Below are 12,187 nucleotides of genomic sequence, written 5' to 3'. Positions count from 1 at the left end.
GGTATTGAACACTGCTAACTACCCCATTAACTATGATATTGTATAGATTCGGTTTTATGCCACCTAAAATAGCGCTCCTACTTTTTCAATCACCTAGACAAAGCAGTAGCTTGAACAACTCGTATGGTGTGTCCTGCAATCTTCCAGAATACGGTCAGTCAAGCAAGCTATCGGGACAGACTCAAGCTACATACGTAGATTTTACACACGTCCCCAGCCACAAGTGGTATAGGCTTAAAAAAAGGTACGCGTAGCACCATGTTACCGATGACGGAAAAAAGAAGCAATTCTCCTTCTCGCAGTATCGACAGTGTAAGGTCAGTGTGGCTTTAACTTACTTTAGTTACCAGCTCTGCTCTAGGATACCGTACTTAGCCTACATCTGTAGTGTACTGGAAGACTGAGTTGGAGATAAAGTGGGACACTTGGTGTTACCCCTACAATCGCTGAATGACGGCTGCGCGTCAATGGGCTAACGCTTAGACTAGCCAATGTAGCAGCTGTGAAGCAGCGCCACGGTTTGCTCCACTACCGGCGGACGGAAGTGGCAGAGACGCCAAGGACGCTAACACGGGGAGGTTGTCCTGTCTATCTTTCACATACTACATTCTGGCAGCATTTCGAAACGCGCTTTACCCTTTGCCATAGTCAACGCCGTAGGTGTTGCGTCTCTTCTTGAATATATTGTGATCCGTGCTTCCCCTGTGCCTGAATCACTAGGCCGACTCGTGTTTGGCTCAACTGGGTTGTTTTCGACCCGTTACAGAAATAACCGAGAAGTCCATCTCCATTCACTACGTAATAGCAGATGAGCGACCAGCAAAATTTTCATCAACTAAAGAGAGCAGCTTTCGTCGAGTTTATCCCGGATTTCAACCCTTATTCAAATCGCCAATGATTTCAACAGCGACCATACATTTGAGGCGAGGGAAGTGGTAAAGTACAAATGGCATGAGGAGTCGCCTTAAGCCTAAAGGAAAATCAGAGTTCCGACCAAATTGCTTCATGTTCTTACCTGTGCTCACTATTACTTATACACTACTTTTTTGCCTGTCTGCCAGGCTTTCGTTTACTATAACGTCTGCCTCACTCACAGACATAGACTGATCAGTCGTGGCCAGTGTAATTGCAGCGGCCGATGGCGGGGCGATTATATATATGTATATGTGTATCCTTCTGTATTCTCGCCTGGGTATTGTAAAACTTACTTGTTATAGAATCTCATTACCTGTGGGCAAGGCGGCAAGTCCTAAAGGCCCTTGCCAGTCGCGGGGTCTCGCTTTGCGGACAACAGCTGCCTCCTGTTTTTCTACGTTAACCCCAAAATGTCTGCTGCTAGGACGCGGCAGCTTTGCCACGCTTCGATGTCTGTTATTTGTCTTACAGCAGTACCAAAGACGAATGCATCCCCGCTCCCTACCTAGACCAGCCACCCTGTCACGTCCAACCGTTTAGTTTGTTCAGAGCTTTGGACGGTCGCCCCAAGCCAAGCTGTCTGACTTACCACCGGCAGACATAATACAAACATTTGAATATTTAGCTATACACGTAAAGATTCCGTCACATGACCACAAACATAAGATATACATGAAGACGGCAATATAAATGCATGCATACGTATATACGACTAAACAGCGGCTCTTGCACGCCCATTCAGATGAGCAGCAGGACTTCGTCTGGCTATACAGTTCGCAATACAACGTTTACGCCTAGCCGTTCGTTCAAAAGTTCTACAGCCCGTCAGAGCACTTCCTATTTTTCACTTCCGCTTTGCCTCTATGCACATTATCCCGTGTAACCTGGTCATAACAATAGCAGAAACTGGCAAAGTCTGCAGTTGTTATACCTTTATTCATTTTATTTGCAGCAGCAATCGCACTACACCAAAGTCGTCGATCAGCACAATCTCCGTATACTCTGCCTATTCGTATACACTAAGCGCCCTTTAGCGTCTTACCTCGTCGACTACTGCTGTTACCGCTAGCCCTCGACGATGGAGCTTCTCGCCCTTCTTCTCAGGGCAGAGCGACTTGCTGTGAACAGCTTGCTAACAAAACGTTTAATCTAAGGCTATACCCGCTCTACCACCTGCTTTCTACTGGCTAGAGCCAGCATCTTACGGATCGCAGAAACGAACCGTTAGCATTGAATTGTACTTTGAGGGTACTATATTGACTGATGGGGTCGTTAGTTTCCGCTTCTGTGGCGACGGCCGGCGAGCTCGAACAGTCTGAGCAGAGCGAGATAAACGACGAGGAAGAGAGAAAAGTCGACATAAAAAAGAGGCGCTGACATTGGTAGAACATTACAATGCACGCTGTGCCACTCGCGTTGGACAGCAGGAGCAGCAGCAACACAATGTCTGAATGTCCTCTTCTCTCGCGATCGGTGATCGCTGCGATGTCGAACAGATAGAAGACGGGGAAGTTCTGAATGGACGACTTCTATTACGCCAAGAACAACACAATAACCAGCAGTCGTCGGAATGGGGTAACTGGCGAAGGTGTGCTTGCTCTTTTGTAAGCGGCTTGTCGCACTTACTACCGGCAGAAGTGTCACTGCGACCAGCGCCACCACGCTTGATAGTACCGTTTCTCTTGTTTTGCGTGTGTGTGTGTGTGTGTGCGTGTGTCTGCCTGCGTGTACGTCGTTGTTGTTGCATTTGTGTACTGCTCGACAATGTACTCTATTCGACGGGGCGCGATCTCGTAGACCAAAGGCTAGCTTATCGACGTAAGAAAAGAGGGCCCAATTTTCTACCTATACTTCAACTTCAGCCACTATTTCGCCGTTGTTATTGTTCCGACCAATCATAGTTTTTGCTAGGCCTTCCTGTTAGTCCTGCCATATTCCAATAAAACCTTTTTGCATGTTAGCCCAGCCTCGTGATGTATCCTCATCGCGGGTCAGCCAAACAAGGGTCCTCTTATATATATATGGCCAGGCTCTTTATCCTAGCAGGCACACGTTCCCTTAGTACCAAACAACAACCTCCTTTCTTCTACAACGAAATTACGAACTTGTCATGACTGAAAACAGTGCGTTGTTTTTAGAAACTTAGCGAAGATTACCCATTACATAAGTTTTTCGCGCTGAATGAAGCGTCGTAACTGAAAACTCTTTTTTCGCCCGAGATCAACGGTTTATACTGTTGCTAGCTTTCGTGTAGCTTTTGGAGAATTCTAGAAGGTTTCCAGAAGGCAAACAGTAAGATTTTCAATAGTATTTAAATTTAAAGTGTTTAAGAAGCCGTCAGATGGCGTAAAGAACCATTTTTGTTACACTTTGACCTTTCATATGAAAATTAACGGCCGTTTTAGAAAAAAGAATATAAACTGTTAGTTGGTTAGATAAGTTAGGTAAGTTCCAACGGTTCAAAAGTTTTTTGTGAGCTTTTCAGCTGTTCTGGGCCTTTGCATTTTAGAAATGTTGCCCTGTCATAAGCCCCAAAATTACATTTCGCAGGAATTTTTTGTGTATCATGCTTGAGCGATTTTAGCGAGTTATACCTACCAATCTTGCTTAACGCAGAGAATTAATGAAAAAGAATAATTTAGAAAATGACTAGTGAACTGTTTAGGCCCCAAATTGAAGCTGTAATCGCAGTGAACGGTGGTCACATTGGATAATGATCACTGTCAGGAATAACACTTCTAGCACATGCACAAAATAATTCGTTAAAGTTTTTATTTAGATACGCTCGTAGAAACAAAACATAGCGATTTAAATGTCGTACTTTTGGAACTGTGGCATTGACGAGGTTCCACAGTTGCGATTGACCAGCCGGCGTATAGTACATATCCATAGCTGCCGGACCGTAAATATAATTCATGTTGTTCTATAATTTAGATGGCTGCTTTATTTGTTTACCTTACCGGGCGAGACCCTTACATCTCGCACCCAATCTTTCGAGATATCCCGAAAGTTGAAAGTGAAATGTCGTTGCTATAGGCGATATGTGTCATGCGACTGGCTTCTCGATACTGTACCTTGGCTAGGATTTGAACAGCAGTTTTAGTGAGGTGTCGGGCTGCTGCCGCAGAGGACATTGGGGTGCGGACTCTACGGGCGGGATCGCTTGCGGGTAATCTACGGCTGTCCTCATATAGTGAATGTTGGGACATGCCAGATACCGTCGTATGCACCGGCCCCGGAAGTAGCTGGCGTTACCCGTGACGCCGGCATCCACAGCATTGAACCAATCCTGAAGGGCGAAGAAAGCCTCTACTACGGCCCGACCCGTCGAGCGGCAATCCAGAAAAAGGTGAAAAACATAGGTGCAATAGTCTACACGAATAGAACTAGGTACACAAAAAATTCTACTACTGCGAACGTGCACCTGGATACTCGTTCAAACGCTCCTCTCCAATAAGTAACAAGACGTAGAGCGGTGGGCAGTCTTTGTTCAATCCGGGTGGCTTTAGTGGCAAAGCGCAAATACGGTAAGCTCGGTTAATTGTGCCAGGACTGGCCTGGGACCCCCGCGGCCTAGAAATAGCCAGCCCTTTCATCCTTCGGTGGCAAAACTACTTATCCATTTCTCTGGAATTTGGTCGCCACCGAGGCCCAACGTAGCCTACCTAGCTGATGCGCTGCAAGAGCTTCAGAGCCAGATCGTCACATGTCTTTTCTTTCCGGGTGTAGAAAATGTCACGCGGGTAGCCGCGACAGCGCATCCGCCTTACTGTTTGTCGTGTAGCTCCAGAGCCACACGTCGAAGTTCAACAGGAGTTTGAATATGATCTCGATTATATATTTAATTAATAAATATAAATTCATTTTAATAATAAGTAATAAAATATATAATATTATATAAAATAATATACAATATAAATATTAGAAAATAATTTAATAAGCAGTTAATAAATATAAAAAAATCCTAAAACTGGATACATTTCTATTATTCCTTTTAGAATATTTGAAATTAAAGATAAAAAATAATGAAAATTCAATAAACAGATTAATATTCTTGACTATAAACCATGTTTAATAGGTATAATAATAGTTCTTGATTCTTCTAAAAAAACGTCACTTGTTTGTCCCCGAATAATAAATTTTATATGATCAATTGAAGAGAAAAAAATTAGTAATTTGTTTAATTTTAAAATATTAATTTGAGTGACTTTATTATTAATTAGATTATTATTATTATTAAACTGATATAATGAGACCAATAATATTTAGATGTGAAATAAAACTTCAATTGAAATAACTTAATTAAATATTTTTTAAAGATACTCTATGGGGTAACAGCGTTATTATCTAAGATAGTTCATATCTATAAAATAATCGGCTATAGCCAGTTTGGAGCGAAAGTACTTGCAAGTCACACTAGCGTCAGTGGCTATCGCGAACCTCCGTTCACACTCGTATGGGTAAGGCTATTGCCCAGAGAGCAGCCAAACGCTATCTCCGACGATTGTTACTTCGTTTCGCCAAGAGCATAGGCTACCACGCGCTTCGCATCGCCACCGAACTGGACGAGCCTCCAAACCGGCTTCACCCGCGTTAATTTGTATTTCGCTCGGTAAACATTCCCCAAGGTGTTTCAAAAAAGATCCATTCGTCCTTCAATGCTAGAAATGGTTTTTGAAAATTCATGTGGAAAAGACGTTCGTTTTTGACAAATCGTATGACGGTTTGTTTAAGTCCTGTGCAAACTAGCGGTAATAAGACACCAGCTCTAGGAAGCTTCATAATTGACGAAAAATAGTTGACAGAACTGGGGCGTCTATCGCCGTAAACTTCTTTGGGTCAGGAAAGATTGTCTGTGGGGAAACTCTCTGACTGAGGTACACGACCTCTTGCTTAACGAACTAACTTTTGGACACCCTAAGGTTTAGATCGGCAGCCCTTCGGAGAGGAAGTATTTCTCGGAGGTGCTGTAGATACCCTTCCAATCTCTAAGAGAATACAGTGATATCACTGGGATAGACCAGTACATATGGTACCGCAACGTGCTTGGTACCCCGTCTATCATTCAGAAAAACGTTGGCGACGCATTGGCCAATCCGAAAAGCATCGGTTTAAATTGATGTAGACTGATTGAAGTAAAAGAAGCGGTTTCCTTTTTGTCACTAGGCAATGAAGATCTATCTGTCAATGGCCGCTACTCATCAGGCTCAAAGCGGAAACATCTGGATTCCTTCTAGCACATCGGACATACCGTTGGTCAATAACAATGAAAAGACGTCTCTTTTTGTGACCGCATTCACCTTTTGGGGATCCACGCAAAATCGAAATGAACTGTCTTTCTTTCTCACCAAGATGACGCGAGAAGCCCACTGGACGAAGCCTCGATCATGTCATTGTCCAACATCTGCTGCAGAGGGAAACGCAATCATCTGTGGGTACGGTGACTAACCAGGTGTAATGTGGGTAGCCTTCCCGATCTTTAAAATAAATACCCGAACTCGACACGTAGCAGATCCTTACGGCAGATTAATTCATACAATTGTAGACGTAGAATTCGAATGGCTTTGTTGAAGGATGAGACACGTATCGGAGACCTCTAATCTAGTGAGTCATACGCACACCTGAACTTGGCTTACCTTGGCTAGCTCTTTTCATGTAGACCGGCCATCATTCGAGGTTAGTGATTAAGATTTCACATGCCCCTTTCTGTTCAGTGGTACCCATGTCGTACGGAGTCATGAAAGTACCCACTGAAGATGCATACATAGCTCCATCCGCCTGGATCGAAGACCTCAATAACCCGACTGTTGCAAAGCGCTTCGGAGATATCACTGTTCTATTTTGGCTGAGCGACCATGACGCTGACGGCTTGTTTAGCAGTCCACGACTATGGGGGGCTATGCGTCGGTGTCATTCAGGCACCCGGCCGAAACATCAGTTGTATCATCCATCCCAATGCTCAGAATGGCCGAGACTAGTTCCACACATCCCAGTTTGACGTCGATCTTAAACTCTGAACGGGCAGCGATTCCGTTGAATTGAACGGAAGGGGGGAGGGGCAGCACTAACGCGACCAGACGTTTGGCAGTCATGCACGCGGGCAATTAACCTAGAGGCGGCCCCGTTTCTAACACCAACAACACACTGCGTCGGTATCACAATCCGTAGTGCCAGGTTGAGCAGATAGTTTCCCGTACTGTCGGGCTTCCCTTGTCGCAATCTTCTGGCGTATAATGCTAGGTGGTCTAAATCAGGGCACCATACCAGGTCGAATTAACCACCGCAATGAAGTTCGCAAAGGGAATCAACCTCACTCCTTTCGGTCCTGGTCGGGCAGTTCGAACTCCTGCTCGTCTATGAAAGCCCGCTTGGTTTTGATGAACCCGTCGAATGTCTCTCTCTCACTCTTTATCCGCTTGAAGAACTTTTTCGGTGGATCATCCTGCTTCGTTGAAAATCGTTTGTGCAATTTTTGTTTAAAGGTACGATCTCGAAGTCGACAACCGGGCCATGTAGATATGGCTTCATACGTCGCACTACGTATTCTTGTATCTATTTCCTGCAACTATTTGGTAGGACCGCTACTATCGAAACCAGGAATCCGATCCTATTAGCCCGCTTCAGACTCTTCATGAATAGACGGATCAGATTATCAATTTTTCCTGACTGCGAAAAGATATTATGTACGCACAGCCGGCCGGAATACATTGTCATTATATATTTTATACGTCCGTGTCAACATACAGAGGTATAAATGTCCTCCAAATAGCCAGTAGCTAGTCGGATACTAGCTAGCATTTCAGCCTACTCCAGAAATCGAAAATCTTTGCCCGCTTTCCTTCCACAGTGAGATCATACCCTTGTAAGCAGTCACATAGAGCTGTAACAATACGCGAAGCGACATCGCTCCTTAGTGAACACCCTATGAGATGAGAGCATTTTGACAATATAACAAATGGTTGAAAATACAGTCGCATTGCCTCTCGAGGCATCTCGCCAAATGCTTGCTATAATCTTCTAACTTAATCCCCCAGCACCCCATTTCGTCTCGTGCACGAACATACACTCTCCATTTCGAACAAATAGTAGAAACATGGTCACAGATATATAGTAGATAGATACAAAGCACTCGCCTAGCTTATGTAGCCCAAGCTATAATCGAGAAAGAGAAGGCAATCAAGATTGTTGACGGAGCAGGAAATAGAATAGCGCTGCTTACCAAACATATCGAACTGGCCTTTCCTACTCGTGCCTGTTGCTCATTGACTGAATAGATCAACGCATCAGCGGCTGTCAAATCTTGTATATCGATGCCGAGGATAGCGATTTGTTCACTTGTTCATCCTTCATCCTAATAAACTGTTTTCACGCTCTTCGATAACGAAATTGGCCGATGCACGTAGCAGCGAAGGCACGCAGATGGTGAATGAAGGGTGATAAAAGGTCTTCGCGATTCAGCCACCGATAGAAAAGACGAAAACGCTTCTAAATTTGCTATAGCCACTGATAGCAATCTTGGTAAAAGATCTGCAAATAACTGCGACAAGATCGACTGTAGAGAGGAAGGGCACGCGAGGATTGTATCAAGGTCCGCTTTATAGAAAGACAATTGCAAGCCAGGCGTTGTTGGAGATCACTGCCTGGAGTCACTCGATTGTTTCGAATAAGGTGGCGTGAAGGCCAGGCCACTTCGCATTTTCCGTCTAACATTGCCTCGTAAGCACTGTTTCAGCCGCCTTGTTTTCTCCACGAAATAAATTGTATGCCTGAGCCCGGTTTCGAACCTAGACCATTTCATGTACTCATATCATGCAACATATAAGGTAAATAAGTTATCACTCCAGCATCGTAAAGAGGACTTGAATCTACGTATAAAAACCAAATAGGCTCGAAATGTGGCAGAAAACTAGGCTAACAGTTACAGCAGTTGCTGCCTACAACGTCCTAACTGTAAATTCGTGGGTGTTGTTTATTGTTTGACTCTACTGTAGCCCATCTGCGCTATATTCTTCCCTGCCTTGTAATTCGCATTCGTGTTAATCAATAACATCGAATTTCGATAATCTCCTTAATTAGATTTTGCGATTATGTTGTAACGGATTTTCCTGCGTGCTCCATCTCCTCCTACCCTTCTGTTCCGGACGTATGTAGTTACGACTGCTGTTAAGCTCTTCTGCACACGTAGTTATGACGAACTTGCCGTGCGTTAGATTAACGAATTGAGTGGTTGGTGTTTACCAGTGCAAGTTCCAAGATCGAACTGTAAATAGCACCATCTAGCGGCCCTTTAAACATATACCTTTCAAATGTAAGAATCATATGCCACAGGTACGAGGCAATAGCAGTAAATATCACATATCCCCAAATTTACAACTAGAACAACAACTTTACTTATCCCGGTTAATCGCTGGTTGCCCAAATCAATTCTCCCAACTTTCTGTCACTTTTCCATTCTTTCTAACATACTTTTATCTTTGCCTGCTTCTCAATGTAATTTAATCGGGGGTGCTTGGCGTCTTCGGTAACTCTCTGGTGAGCAACGGTGGTTAGCTCGCATAGGCCACAGCGGGGGCCTGAAGGGTTGGGACACGCGGGAACTGCGAGGCCGCCGCATAACGTTTACCGTGCTCGTCGGAAAGAGTGGGTGGAGCTAGAAATACGCCAGAGTTTCACGCTTCTTCTGCCATCAAGGGGATCTGCTTCGGTCAGCACCATATTGTATATAATTAAATTAAGATGACCACCTCTGTAGGCTATGTCCGCTTCTACAGCTTTGTTCACCTAACGGCAATGAGCACACGTTTTAAATATGAGAGGCAGATGTATGGGATACCGTTTATTGGTTCGGGTGGTTGGTTGCTTTGTCGACCGCACAGAGGAGGAACGATGATGGAAGCAATTTTAGTGGTAGCCGAGCCTGGTAAAGCTGCATGCTCGTAGTATTTTGTGCATCAGAATTCAAGCGTGGGGCACGTGTGTGCATGCGCAACTAAAGAGTACGATAGTTCACAGTTGGATGAGAAGCGGATTGCTCATAAAGGGAATCGAGTGAAGATGACAAGGCGTAAATCGGGATCAATATTCCAGTTTACAGACATTTGATATAGACTCGCATCATATCACCGACATTAGAATATACATGATACCCTTCTTGTACTTTACCTATATATAGATATATTTTTCTAAACGGCGACAGTAATTGGTCTATAATGGACACATGATATGTAAGTTTGTCTGTCTTAACTGTTGTTGCTTACCCTTCGGGGTTCTTCAAGGAGGACGTCGTTGTAGGTTAACGAGGACCTCATCCGAGTGGGCAAAGGTAGTGTCGCCGTCGAATGCATGTTCGGGCTCCTCAGAGAACTGTGTCCGACAATCATCATTCCTCCGTGGACCTCGTCCGAGGGGTGAGTATTCCCCGACACCATCGGCGCCATCACCATGCTGACGCCGCTATTCGCGCCTCCACCAGCGGCATCAAGTGTGTAGTTGTTTGCCTGTGAAGTGAGCAGGCGTCGCGTCCAGTTCACCACGTTTATACACGGACGCGTATCGTTTGGCTTTAGATTCGGTGAAAGTCAACATGGTTGGCGAGTTAGCTGACCAAAATCTAGCTGTATGAATTGTCGTCTTTCCCCATATTATTGTTATATCCCCATATTATATGTTGTAGCACTGAGCATATAGAAAAAGGGTTTCCGTGTATTAATACGTCTGACACGTATGTTTTGTATAAGGTTTATTATTTGAAGAAAATGCCAATTTTTGTCAATAATAGACTTACCTGTTAAAGGCCGAAATTAGGTCTAGAATAACGTTTACATTGTATTGCTGAAGTAATATTTAAATACAGTTTCAGCTACTGTGTATTGCGTGTATGTAATTCACTGTAATATAAGCATTGACTAGATGAAGAAACAGACGAAAATGGCTTTTTGAGCAGTTATTATTGTACATCACGTCGATGATGGTGGTGATGCAAATGACTATGATGTGAAGCGTGATGACAAAATGCTGCGACATGCGAATGAAAAGCGATGAGATAGGGTTAGCCAAATCGACCACAAATTGCCCACAATGGCACACCACGGGAACCTGTCATGACCCTGCTTCCCAACACGCACATCCACAAGTACACTCGCACACAGACAGACGCACAATTCCAAGAGACAGCCGCTTCAGACAAACCCACGCGTACCTTTTTGATGTCACCTCAATCGCAGACATTATCGTCGTCTCCATGAACATAAACAACAATCTCTTCCCTCTCTCTATATTTTCCTATACTCAGCTGTTCCTCGCTGCTAGCTTCGCTAAAACCTGTCGAGCAGCGCCCTCCTGCTCTAAAACTCGCTCTCGTCCAATCGGGACTTCCCGTTCATTTGATTTGTCCCGCGATTTGTTCTATTTGTCTTCCCTCACCAACGTCGTACCTTTATTTTTTTTTTGTTCGCCGACCCCATCATCGCCGAAAGTACTTACCAGCGAGTGTGCCGAGATGTCGGCTGGGTACTGGTGGCTACCCACTGCGTGCGAGTGGGCACCTATGTGAGTGACATGACCACGTCCACTTAGTGTCATATAGGCGGGGGGAAGCGTTCCGTACGTCGGATGGTGAGCAGAGATGGTATAGTCACCGATGGTTGTTGGCTGAGGCGACCCAGATTTCCGAGCGAACTTGAGCTGTATCGGCGCTAAAGGCTGTTATTTGTCGTTGTCGCAGTTGCCGTAGTTGTCGTTGTCGTCGTCGTTTTGCCAAAAATAGACGGAAATGCGATATGGCAACACGGATATTGGGGGAACCAAACACGCGCATGACATGCGAATTCCACCAACCGCGTTAACAGGCAGCACACGACATATCACAAAACAGTTACAGGATCGATCACGGGACGACGTCCATGAATCAGGTCACGCGTCACCACGCCACACCATGACGATATTGAGAACGCGACAGTCACGCACACATACAAATAGGACAAATGCAAACAAAAAACAAAGCACGAGCGGTCCAAATCAAGAGGGTGACCGTCTCACGCGAGCGAAAAATAATCGGACAAAGGACAAAAATCGAGAGACACGTTTGGCAGAAAAAATTACATCAATGACAAAAAGGGACATAAAAAAGGCCAGAAAAATTAAGTAGAATCAGAGAACGAACAAAGGGAGTAGGAGACAGAGCGTGTTAGTGGAACGATGACGTTAATGCACAAATTTTCTGATTTAATTTATATAGTTAGTTATTACCGTCACCGCGATACATATATATAGA

The 12,187-nt window shown here is 44.5% G+C and overlaps 1 protein-coding gene across 1 annotated transcript in view; it reads right to left on the bottom strand.

The window, feature by feature from the left end:
• Positions 1–12,187, bottom strand: part of LOC111251359 (uncharacterized) — a 327,630-nt gene that overhangs the window by 10,058 nt on the left and 305,385 nt on the right. The window contains exons 6-7 of the mRNA XM_086991631.1: positions 11,398–11,616; positions 10,173–10,412 (exon numbers count right to left, since the gene is read on the bottom strand). Coding sequence (XP_086847757.1) covers positions 10,173–10,412; positions 11,398–11,616 — 459 coding nt within the window. The remainder of the gene's footprint in view (positions 1–10,172; positions 10,413–11,397; positions 11,617–12,187) is intronic.

Source organism: Varroa destructor, unplaced genomic scaffold (assembly GCF_002443255.2).
Source record: "Varroa destructor unplaced genomic scaffold, Vdes_3.0 BEIS01000005.1, whole genome shotgun sequence".
NCBI lineage: Eukaryota > Metazoa > Arthropoda > Arachnida > Mesostigmata > Varroidae > Varroa > Varroa destructor.
The sequence above is the reverse complement of the archived record's forward strand: the minus strand, read 5'-3'. Positions and strand labels throughout refer to the sequence as shown.